Source organism: Trichosurus vulpecula, chromosome 3, assembly GCF_011100635.1.
Source record: "Trichosurus vulpecula isolate mTriVul1 chromosome 3, mTriVul1.pri, whole genome shotgun sequence".
NCBI classification, from domain to species: Eukaryota; Metazoa; Chordata; class Mammalia; order Diprotodontia; family Phalangeridae; genus Trichosurus; species Trichosurus vulpecula.
Window position 1 is genome coordinate 431665066 of NC_050575.1, and position 12847 is coordinate 431677912.

Genomic DNA, 12847 nt, shown 5'->3' on the forward strand with positions numbered 1-12847 from the left:
TTATTAAATCATTATTCACTGGGATAAGCCCAGTCCCTACCAATTATGTTACAGCAACCAGGGGAGTGGGATCCAATTTATCTGAAGCAACCCTTCCAGAAGCCTATATCCCAAACCAAATGTAATTAGTAACCCAAGTGATTTTTTTGATGCTGACATCACCCAAAGAATATTGCTAGCAGAATGCCCACCCCAATTTCCCAGTTTATGGTTATGATCTCCATTATCAGGAATCAGCCCAAGTCATCAGATTCTATCAAGGACACATTGCCCTCTGTCACTATCTTACATGCCATTGCTAAATTTACTTGGCATACATAATCTACTTTTCCCTGTTCTGATGATAAGCAATTCAGATCAACGTATCTAAGAAAGTAATAACTGAAAGAATAACCAAGCAAATCCAATAATGAAGCAACAGCTGTCAGATGTGGTTGGCTTCCTAGCCTGAGTTTGCACATCGCTTCAAGGTTATCTTTGCAGCAGTAGTTCACACCTTCTACCCTGATGAGAAGGGAGGCTTGCTGAAGCTAATCTGTAGGCTCTGTAAGGATTGAGTTAAACATTTATCTTTTTTATTAAGTGCATACTATCTGCCAAGCACTTGAGGCACAAATAGAAAAAAAAAATTCTTATGATAAATTGCAGGAGATCACACAGAGTTCAGGCACAACATGGTTGGCAGGACTCAGAATTCCTAACAACAAAGTGGCAGAGCCAAAGGCAAGACTCAGACGTCCTTAAGTTGTGTTCTGGGGCAGCTAAGGGGGGCCAGTAAATAAGATTTATATTAAATCAGGAAGACCTGAGTTCAAATCCAGCTATGCAACTCTGGGCAAATCACTTAATCCCTGTTTGCCTCAGTTTCTTCATCTGTAAAATGAGGATAATAATAGTACCTATCTCACAGGGTTGTTGTGAGGCTCAAATAAGGTAATAATTGTAAAGGGCCTAGCCCACAGCAAGCATCGTATTAATGATTTTTATTCTTTTGTCTTTTTAACAACTCAGATGGACATGTAGAGAGTCTAGGGGACGGAGGAATAGGGTAGATAGTAAGGCCTGTTGGTCTTCCATCTTACTGGAAGGAGTAGTTATTTGGCCATATTGAAATTGCAAGTAAAACCCCGCGGAGCTCGCTGCTGGCCAAAGAGTTCTGAGAGGACTCTGGCAGGGCTTTCACCTTGTAGCTGCTGCCAAAGCCTCTAGCCAGCAGGTACGGCAGATATAGCTACTAGTCACTCTTTACTTAGGGGTAGCTAGGTGGTACAGTGCTGGGCCTGGAGTCACGACGATTAATTTACATGAGTTCAAATCTGACCTCAGACGCTGACTGACTGTGGCGCTGGGCAAACCACTTAACCTTATTTTCTCAGTTTCCTCACCTGTAAAATGAGCTAGAAAAGGACATGGCAAATCACTCCAGTACATTTGCCAGGAAAACCCCAAATGGGATCATAAAGAGCTGGACCTGATTGAACCAAATTCTTCATCTGTAGGATCGCCACCTATCCTGCCTAGTGTTTAAGGTACATTAATTAGTGGAAGCAGAAAACCATGACCTTCACACAGGGAAGGTCATCCCAAACCACCCCAAGTTTAGTTGCCTTCTGTAGACTAGTTAAGTACTTTATGGCTCTGGATTCATTTATGATTCCTGTGTGTCCTTAACATCTTGGGTACTTTTTACATGATAAAATTAAGGCTACCCATTCCCCCAAACCTGTATTGTACATCGTGTCCATTTGGAGTGAAAGGGTCCTGTTATTTACCTTTGAAGAAAGCTTGGCATGAGCTGAGCTTAGTATTTATTTTGGAAGGAGAGAGAACTAGATTCTCTTGGGGTGAGGTCCCTAGGACCAGACCCGGTCTATTTGGGTCCAAAGCCTTTGTAATGACATATACAGACTAAATCTAGTCCCTTCTCTGCATAGCATGAATGCATGAAGATTGTGACCATGGCACCTCTAAGTCATCTCTGATTGTTTTTTTAATTTAAATTTATTTATTTAACATATTTAGTTTTCAGCATTGATTTTCACAAGAGTTTGAATTACAAATTTTCTCCCCATTTCTACCCTCCCCCCAACTCCAAGATGGCATATATTCTGGTTGCCCTGTTCCCCAGTCAGCCCTCCCCTCTATCACCCCCCTCCCCTCTCATCCCCTTTTCCCTTCCTTTCTTGTAGGGCAAGATAAATTTCTATGCCCCATTGCCTCTGTATCTTATTTTCTAGTTGTATGCAAAAACTTTTTTTTTTGTTTTTGAACATCTGTTTTTAAAACTTTGAGTTCCAAATTCTCTCCCCTCTTCCCTTCTCACCCACCCTCCCTAAGAAGTCAAGCAATTCAACATAGGCCACATGTGTAACATTATGTATAACCCTTCCACAATACTCATGTTGTGAAAGACTAACTATATTTTGCTCCTTCCCAACCCATCCCCCTTTATTGAATTTTCTCCCTTGACCTTGTCCCCTTTCGAAAGTGTTTGTTTTGGATTACCTCCACCCCCATCTGCACTCCCCTCCATCATCCCCCCCCTTTTTTATCTTCCTCCCTCTTCTTTCCTGTGGGGTAAGATACCCAATTGGGTATGTATGGTATTCCCTCCTCAGGCCAAATCTGATGAGAGCAAGGTTCACTCATTCCCCCCCTCACCTGCCCACTCCCCTCCTCCCACAGAACTGCTTCCTCTTGCCACCTTTATGCGAGATAATCCACCCCATTCTATCTCTCCCTATCTCCCTCTCTCAGTATGTTCCTCTCTCATCCCTTAATTTGATTTTATTTCTTTTAGATATCTTCCCTTCATCTTCGACTCACCCTGTGTCTGCTCTCTCTCTCACATATATATATATACACACACATACACACAGATATATACATACATACACATTCACTTATATATGTACATAAACATATATATATATATATATATATATATGCATATTCCCTTCAGCTACCCTAATACTGAGGTCTCATGAATCACACACATCATCTTTCCATGTAGGAATGTAAACAAAACAGTTCAACTTTAGTAAGTCCCTTGCAATTTCCGTTTCTTGATTACCTTTTCATGCTTCTCTTGAATCTTGTGTTGGAAAGTCAAATTTTCTATTCAGTTCTGGTCTTTTCACTGAGAAAGCTTGAAAGTCCTCTATTTTATTGAAAATCCATATTTTGCCTTGGAACATGATACTCAGTTTTGCTGGGTAGGTGATTCTTGGTTTTAATCCTAGCTCCATTGACCTCTGGAATATCGTATTCCAAGCCCTTCGATCTCTTAATGTAGAAGCTGCCAATCTTGGGTTATTCTGATTGGGTTTCCACAATACTCAAATTGTTTCTTTCTGGCTGCTTGCAGTATTTTCTCCTTGATCTGGGAGCTCTGGAATTTGGTGACAATATTCCTGGGAGATTTCTTTTTGGGATCTATTTGAGGAGGCAATCTATGAATTCTTTCAATTTCTATTTTGCCCTGTGGCTCTAGAATATCAGGGCAGTTCTCCTTAATAATTTCTTAAAAGATGATATTTAGGCTCTTTTATCAATCGTGGCTTTCAGGTAGTCCACTAATTTTTAAATTATCTCTCCTGGATCTATTTTCCAGGTCAGTGGTTTTTCCAATGAGATATTTCACATTATTTTCCATTTTTTCATTCCTTTGGTTCTGTTTTATAATATCTTGATTTCTCATAAAGTCACTAGCTTCCACTTGCTCCAATCTAATTTTTAAAGTAGTATTTTCTTCAGTGGTCTTTCGGACCTCCTTTTCTATTTGGCTAATTCTGCCTTTCCAGGCATTCTTCTCCTCATTGGCTTTTTGGAGCTCTTTTGCCATTTGAGTTAATCTATTTTTTAAGGTGTTGTTTTCTTCAGTGTATTTTTCAGTATTTTTGGGGTCTCCTTTAGCAAGTCATTGACTTGTTTTTCATGGTTTTCTCGCATCCTTCTCATTTCTCTTCCCAATTTTTCCTCTACTTCTCTAATTTGCTTTTCCAAATTCTTTTTGAGCTCTTCCATGGCCTGGGACCAGTTCATGTTTTTCTTGGAGGTTTCTGTTGTAGGCTCTTTGACTTTTTTAACTTCTGTCTGTATGTTTTGGTCTTCTTTGTCACCAAAGAAAGAATGCAAAGTCTGAGACTGAATCTGGGCGCATTTTCGCTGCCTGGCCATATTCCCAACCAACTAACTTGACCCTTGAGTTTTTCAGTGGGGTATGACTGCTTGTAGACTAAAGAGTTCTATGTTCCACGTTTGGGGTGGGAGGTGCCAGCTCTGTCACACCAGCACTCCTCCTTCCCCAAGAACCCCCAAACCGGACTGGGCTTAGATCTTCAGCAGGCTGTGCACTCCTGCTCTGATCCGCTACTTAATTCCTCCCACCAGGTGGGCCTAGGGCCAGAAGCAGCAGCAGCTGTAGCTGCCCCACCTCCACTGCCCTGGGTGCTGGAAGCCGAACCTCGAACTCCTTCCACTCCCGCAGCTTTTTCCACTAACCTTCTCTGCTGTCTTTGGTGTTTGTGGGTTGAGAAGTCTGGTAACTGCTGCAGCTCACTGATTCAGGGCGCTAGGGCCCCCTCAGCCCGGCTCCTGGTATGGTTGGTCCACGCTGCTCAGGCTGGGCTCTGCTCCACTCCATTCCCAGCTCCCAGCTCTGTGTGGTATAGACCTCACCCAGAGACCATCCAGGCTGTCCTGGGCTGAAGCCCTGCTTCCCTCTGCTGTTTTGTGTGTTCTGCTGTTCTAGAATTGGTTCATAGCCATTTTTTATAGGTTTTTTGAGGGACTCGACAGGGAGCTCACGCTGGTCCCTGCTTTTCAGCTGCCATCTTAGCTCCACCCCCAGTCATCTCTGATTTAAGCTAAACATACCCAGTTCCTTTAATTGATACTTAAATGTTACAATTTCCAGCCCTTCCACCACCCTGATTTTCTCTTCTCCAAATAAATACTCATTGATCTGGTCTCAACATGCTCTCCTTCAGATGTGGTAAAGCTTTTCTGCTGAATCCTTTGGATAAATGCAGCAAAATGTTGTAAGTCAGCTACCACCAAGAGTGAAAACCCACAAGATCCTATCGGTTCTGTTGTTTCCAATGGGAAACAGCTCTCTCCCCATCTATTTTTGGCCCAGGACTGGGGCAGCTAGGCAGGGCAGTAGGTACAGTTCTGGCCTCAGAGTCAGGAAGATCTGAGTTCAAATCTGTCTAACAATACTTACTAGCTGTGTGACCCTCAGCAAGTCACTTTTAAAAAAAATTTCTGCCTTAGCTTCTATATTCCAGGGTTGCTGTGAGGATCAAAGGAGATAATAGTTGCAAAGTGCTTAGCACAGTGCCTGGCACATACTAATAATACTAGTTAATATTAACATAGGGCAGTAGGTGAATATGAAGAGGTCAAAGAAGCATTAGAAAACTTACATGAACTGATGCAGAAAGGAGAAATCAGAACCACAGAAACAATAAACAACAATGACTATAACTTTGTAAATAAAGGAACACAACAACAAAAAACCCCCAGCATTGTGTTATTATAATAAACAGGTTTGTCCCCAAAGAGGAGTCGGAAAAAATGCAACATGTTTATTTGCAGGAGTGGGGGGCTATGGAGGTGGACCATCAAATGTGCTTTCTGACACCTGACGTTTTGGTTAATCTTTGGTTAATTTCCAATCTGATGGAACCTGCTGGCTCCTATCCTGTCTTCTAAAAGTTTTTCCTTTCAGCAATCTGAAGTGGGATTGGCCTCTTCCATCTTTCCTTTTGAGGCTGGAAGCCAGAAGCCCCTTGAGAAATACAAGGTTTGAAGAGAACTTTAGAAAACTCAAAGAGAACTTTGGAGCTGTATCTCCCAGTCTTTACAACACCTTTCACAAAGGGCAGGACCTCCATCTCCACCAGTGAGGAAAGAGTCCCATACTAGTGGGCTATGAAGCTAAGGTTACGTCTTTTTTACTCTTTATTAAAAAGGATAGGTAAAGGGAGAGACAGATTTAGAAACAAAGATATCAAGAAACATGAAATGTATAAGGAAAAATTTAAATTAAATTAAAATATGTCTTTAGTCACTGGGGAACAGTGAGGGGATTTCCAGCCCTCTGCCCTTTTCCTTCTGGGCTAAGTGATCCCAGGAATGAATATACAGAGAGGATATGGGGTCAATTAATCTTTGGACCTTAATTCCATCAGTTTGGCTCCCCCAGCCTCCAGAGCTGTGCTCCAATAAGATTCTAGGTGTCTATAACACTTCCCCCTCAACCCCAACCAAGGTCTTGCTGAAAGGTGATTTGCCTTTGGATCTATTCCCATCATTATAGTAGTGGGCACCAGGAATCCTCCAGAAAAGCGAATCGCTCTGTACCCCTCCCAGAGAAAAACTTTGTCCTTGTTTCTTAGGAAGAAGTCATTGCCAGTATCTCTCTGCTGCTTGGAAAAGACCAGACAGATGCCAGGAATCACCCTATAACTCATCAGCACATGTACTCTGACCTACCCCACTCCTTCCACATTTTTCAGCTCCTTATCAGGTACTTTTCATTCCTGTCCATGTCACCTCTCTTTGAAACTTACCTATAAAGGTCCAGTCACTGCCTGCTCAGACATACCATCCCACAGCCATGCCAGACAGGTAAGTGGAGGACCTGAGGAAAAAGGGTCACTTGGGATTCCAGACACTACGTCTCTCTCTGAGTGGAGGAGGACCATGAAGCTCAGGGAGGAGGCTGCCTTTGGGAGAAGGGTTGGCAGATGGCCATCCTAGATGTGTGATGGAGGGGCCCCTGAGCCCCACACCTGCCATCTATCAGCTTCCCTGCTGTTCCCAGAGCCCCCTATGCTACTCCCATAGACCTGTGTAAGGGGAGAAGGAGGAGATGTCAAGAGAACTTGCCACCAGGTCTGAAGGGAGAGGAAGGGGAGCCCAAAGTGTCTTTTGCCCTTCCCCCCTTTCCTGATCCCATCTCTGGGCCCTCCTCCAGACTGAGGTGCTCTGTACCTTAGTGTCTGGGCTTTCTGTCCCTTCAGGCAATGGTTTCCCCAATGATGGTGCCCAGCTTCTCAGGGATGCTCTTGGCTTGCCTGCTGCTCATAGGCCTGGCACACGGTGAGTGCTTCTTGTCCCTCCTGCCTGACTTCCCAGTTGTGCTTGGGGACAGCCCAATGTGTATGTGGAGAGGAAGAAGGGGAGCAGACCCAAAGGGAAAAGTGAAGAGGTTATGATGTTGGGGATGGGGAGGAGGAGCAAAGAAGAGAGGAGAGGGACATTCAGGAATTCAAGAGGAGAGTAGCCCCAGGTGCCCTGCTATCTAATCCCTTCCCATCCTTCTTTCAGGTGAGGCTGCCCCTGCTGCTGCTGATGCTGCTCCCTCTTTTCATTGGTCCTGTCCTGAAAGGTCCAAAATATTTGGCTCCTATTGCTATGGCTTGTTCAGGATGGCACAGACCTGGGAAGCTGCAGAGGTTGGTTGGGAGGAAGAATCTCCAAGTAGGAATGGGGATGTTGTTTTTTTTTAATCACAATGCCCCTTGAGGCTCAGTTGTGGATGACTAGCCCTTCCTCTGTCTCCAGGATGGTCCCAGATTCTTGTTTCTCTACTTTCTCTGCTCCATGGCCTTCATTCTCCTCAGTTCCCTGAAGGTGTGATCTCTGTCTTGTATCCTATTCTCTATCCTGTACAAGGAAAGCCCTCTTCTCTCTTCCTCTACAGGTGGACTGCCAGAGCCAGACCTCAGGCCATCAGGTCTCTCTGATGAATGAAACTGAAGCTTCCTTTGTGGCCTCCCTGGTGGCTGAGAGTGGGGGCAGCAGGACCCCCATCTGGATTGGCCTCTATGACCCAAACAAGGTTTGTCCCACAGACTCCTCTAGTCCCTCTGCCTGTCCAGGTTATAAGAGGAGGGTTTGGGGGGGCGGGGCGCTGCTCAGACCATATCATCCCCTTCTACCTCGGAGCTCTATGAAGAGGGAACTGGGATTAAGTGAGGGGGCCACAGAAGAGGAAGACCCATTTCTAGAGGTATTTCATTTTCATGGCTCCAGGTGTCTCTAATCAGAATCAATTTGTCTATTCAAGCTCAACTTCTTTCAGACATCTACCCCAGACCTCATTCAAACTCCTGTTCCTCCTCCTCATGGCTATTCATGTAATTGAAGGTCATAGTCTCCATCTTGGCAGAAATAAGACATAATATCACCTAACCTTTCCTTTAGAGAACCAAACAAATAGCAGATCAGAGAGAAATGTTCCCAGTGGTAAAATAAGAACTTGGTGTTAATTCCCTAGGAAACACATTAACACCTCATCATCTCTATTATATTCTAAGCTATAGGGAAGGGAATGGGACAAAATAATGTGATACTGCCTCTGCCGATGTAAAAGAGAGGACTTGATTTGCCCCCTGCCCCAGCCCAGTTACTGTAGTCCCAGGATCTAATCCCAGATGATGAGATCTTAATGTGTTTTTGAAGGGTTAATGTCTTCTTTCTCACTGTGTCTGAGAGATACATACCTGTAACACTAGATAGAGGTTAGTCTAAGACTCCATTGGCTGACCAGGATTGTCTTAGCTGTACATGGTCAGAGCAGGGACAGATCATTGTGGGAGAAATTAGGGAAAGCTTCCTGGAGGAGATGAGCTTCTTATTAGATTCTGCAGAGGAGGAAATCAAAGACATCAGAATCTGAAGGCTCCTCTGAGGCCATCTAATCCAGCCTTTGCACCAAATAGAAAACCAGGTATGTGAAACTCAAATGCACAAAGAGCCTTTTCTAGAAGACCACCAAGGAGAAGGAATCCATCATCTCCATTCTGACTATGGACATTTCTAATTGTCTGGAAGTCTTTTTATATCAAGCCTAAATTCTCTTTGGACTGTACCCCTACTGCTTCAAAGTCTGGTCAAGACCAAGAAGGCTATTCTGACTTCCATATTACAGTGTGTCCAATACTAGTATCTAGGATTGTATGGACTAGATGACGGGATTGTTAGAAATTGGTAGGGAGATGTTATCTGGAAACATTTAATGGAAGAACTAATGTGAGGAAATTTGGGAAGAGTGAGAAACAAATGTTTATGTGTGAGTTTGGAGGGGTTCTCACTAATCACTGCCTTCCCCCCACGGAACCGACATTGGAAATGGACCAGCAATGTCCTGTTCACCTACCAAGCCTGGGCTACTAGTGCCCCAAGCAATAGCAATCCTGGATACTGTGTGACCTTGACACCAGAAACAGGTGAGACAAAAGTGAGAGAAACACGAACATCAAAATTCCTTCTATCACAATTGAATCCCTTTAGCTCTAACCCTGTAAATTTACTAACTAACAGGTTGGGGACTAGAGAATCTGCTTCACCCACATTAAGGGGAGATATCTTTGCTACTTTCCTCTCTCCTCCTTACCTCTTATGACCACAAACTTACAATCGGTTGTAGCTTTATTAGTGCTTTGGGGTTTAGAGAAGGCTCTGAATCCTGGGGCTGGGGGTCAGGGTTACTAGGTTGTGGGGCCACAAATTCCATATTATACCTGTTTCACAGCCTGATGAATCACATATCTCCTTAGGATTCAAAAGCTGGAAAGATCTACTGTGTACAAACAAAAACTTCTACATCTGCAAGTTCAAACTCTAGAAATTACAAGCCAGAGAAAGGAGTTGGGATTCTGCTTCCTTGGGGTCAAGCCTCAACCTATGAGGGGCCTGGCTATAGGCCCTGTGTCCTCTCAGAAACCTCTTCTGCCTACCCTCCTCCCTACCTACAGGCTGATATCTCTCATCCCTACGCAATTGCCCTTCAGCCCCCTCCTTTGCCTTTGGTTGATATCATCTTCTACTTACATCTCCTTGTGGGCTGCCTGGTACAAAACACTGGACAATCAGAATAAACCATTATTTTTCCCAACCTTTTCTATCTTGTATCACTTTTGTTTCAAGACAGGCTTTTCAAGGAACATAGTGTGTGTGTGTGTGTGTGTGTGTGTGTGTGTGTGTTTGTGTGTGTGTGTGTTTCAAGGGAGAAAGTGGAGATCCCATTGTATACCGGAAGAGTACTTTTTCTAGTTTCCTCCCAGAGGCAATATTCATTCATTCATTAAGTCTTTGTTGAGCACTTATTTCATGTGTGATATAGTGTTAAGTCCCCTGCAGACCACAGGGAAGACCTCTCCAATACTGTGGTTTGGGAAATTGATTTTGTGCACCCAAGAGTAAGACTTTACATTTATTCCTATTAAGTCTTATATAATTTGATTGGGGCCACCATTCTTTCTCTTTCTTCAAGTGTATAAGGGATCTCATCTCTCTTCCCCCCCCCTCTCTCATTCACATACACACACACACACACACACACATACACACACACACCCCACCTGCAGATTTAATAACTATGCCTGCTGTGTCTTTATCCAAACTACTAATTAATTAAAAAAAAACAACATTGAATAACAGCAGAGACACCTTGGATTCACAGAGAATAAACACTGTGGGTTCACTCCCTAACCCAGCTCATTTCTTTTCTTTCACAGGAGGCATCAAGGTAGAGTGGATAATGAGCTTTGTAAGCTGGATCGCTTGAATACAAGTTCTAATTGTCAGAATGACCATATGATCTCAATGCTTAAGCAACTTTTAAACACTCTTTAAGTTAGAGAACAGTTACTTGTTGGCCTTGTTATAGGTGGGTCCTCACAGGAAGTTCTATTCTGGGATTAATGAGAGTTCTGGACCACCCTGAACCCCTATGCCCATAACTCACCCCAAGGTAAAATAGTACATCAAGAGAATGTCAGCATTGCAGAAAAGATGGGGTTTTTAGGAGGAAATTATGTATGATTCTTTGAGAACTTTTGGCTCTTGTTGATATTGGTGTATCCTTGGAAGAGGGATATGGTCTTGGTGTTCTCAGTCATGCCTGACACCTAGGACATATATATGGTTGAATGTACCATCCCACGAAGTAAAGGTAAAGAATAGAAACAAAGGCTGATTGTCCTATGACTTGAGGCAGGTAAGCCAATCTGAGCATGGTGAAGGTCTTCCTTATTTAGACCATTCCAAGACTAGAAAAAGGATGGAATTTGATGAAGGACATGGGAGGGAGAACTAAGAATTAGCAGGCCAAGCTCATTTACTTTTCTATGAACCCCAGCAGTAGACACTCCTTATAAGTTACCCTCTTTTTTGTTTCTTTGGTGAGATTTGCCACAATGGCCTTAAGTTTTTCCATTCTGTCAACCATTTCTGTAATGCAGGGTATAAATCCTGCTTTCACAATTCTTATTTCCCATTTAAACCATTCAAGATCATCCTGTTATGGTTTCATGCTCTCCTGGGAATTCATAAGATCATCAGCTTTGTCAGTGCTTATTCATTTTCCTTTGTCTTACAATATTTTTTCCAGAGATGCCTGAACTCTTTTACCTGATCTGGACACCATATTGTTTTATCAGCTTATACTTTCATTGCATTTTCTACCTTCTGAGAGCTTTGGAAATTTCAGCATTTTTTTCTTATTTTCCCCTATTGTTCACTTTTTGGCTTCTTCTCCTTTGATAACGGCTTCCATGGACATTGAGATTTTAAAGCATCTCCTCTTCCTCCTGTGCAATTCACAGTTCACCAGCCTCATTCTCTGCTCGAAGTAAATTCTGGGAGAGTGGGAAGGGTTAGAAAACTGGCCCCAGTTGGATGCTACACTCTTTCCCTCAGGCTTAGAAGAATAGCATACAGCCACACACGCATACATCCTTACCCCCTTTCCTTCTGTTCCTCTGTTTTCTGGGTGAACACAGAGAGCTGTCAAGGTGCAACCTGAGCAAATTTCTTCCATTTGCATCTCTGTAGCACTACTAGAAAGGTGGCAGTGAAGTAGGTTGTAGAGTTGAGTTTTATTAAAACCGGTGCATGGGCTTGGACAGTCTCATTGCTAGGCGCATGGACTTTATCCACCATACCACCAACACTTTTCTAGCTCTGGAAGTTTAATTTACCATTGTGGCTGGCTTATCCTGGAAATTAATTCTGAAACTGTCCTTCTCACTGTGGGAGTGCATTCTTCCCCTCTGGTCCCTTTCTCTGATTGGTTAGTTCTTCCTAAGAACCTCCATTTCAAGAAAACTGCCTAGGCTAGCCATGTCTTCCTTCCACTCCTGACTCTTTGGACTTGCTTTTGAATTCAACCCATAATAACCCAGAGTTTGGGATTCTGGACCAGGATTATATAGGATCCCATAAATTGATACTTCATTGTTTTCCCCAAATCTAAAGGTAGAAATCTGTCAAAGGGGTGGAGAGGTGGGATTGAGGGACTAGCAGCATGATTGGTCTGAGACTTCACTGGCTCATTTACTTAAGAGAAAAAGAGCAAGTGAAGGTTTAATGTGGGAGCACTGAATCTGGTCTGAGGAGAGAAAAATAGGACAGGGTTTGGGAACTACCAGGTCCCAAAATTGTATTGTCCCTGGAATGAAGGAGCTGAAGGAAAATGTAGTTTTCCTATCTAGATAGAGGGCCTGAAGGATCATGGGAAAGGAGAATATCAAGAACTAACTTTTGAGCTCTATGCAGACAAAGGGACCTTGGGGTGGTTGCACATCAGCAATGAGCCAGGGGTAAGGAAAGAAAATGCTACCTCAAATGAAATATGAACAATAGGGGCCTTGTTTGGCTCAGGGATCTGCCTGTACCAATTTTTGGTTTTCCTGTATTTACCTGCCTTCTGATCTGTGGGACATGGTGAAGTTATCTATTCTCTACTTCTTCATCCTTTCTCCTACTTCCTTGCTGCCTGGTCACTGTCATCATTTAGCCTTGAGTTTTCTGCTCTCTATAAAACATTTTT

General features: G+C 43.3%; 1 protein-coding gene across 1 annotated transcript; it reads left to right on the forward strand.

Moving 5' to 3' along the window:
* The first annotated feature begins 7034 nt into the window (after nucleotides 1-7034).
* LOC118842828 (lithostathine-1-like) lies at nucleotides 7035-9640 on the forward strand. Its single transcript, XM_036750138.1, has 5 exons — nucleotides 7035-7110; nucleotides 7339-7466; nucleotides 7715-7851; nucleotides 9130-9242; nucleotides 9573-9640. The coding sequence occupies exons 1-5, from the start codon at nucleotides 7035-7037 to the stop codon at nucleotides 9638-9640; spliced, it is 522 nt and encodes a 173-aa protein (XP_036606033.1).
* The last annotated feature ends 3207 nt before the right edge of the window (nucleotides 9641-12847 follow it).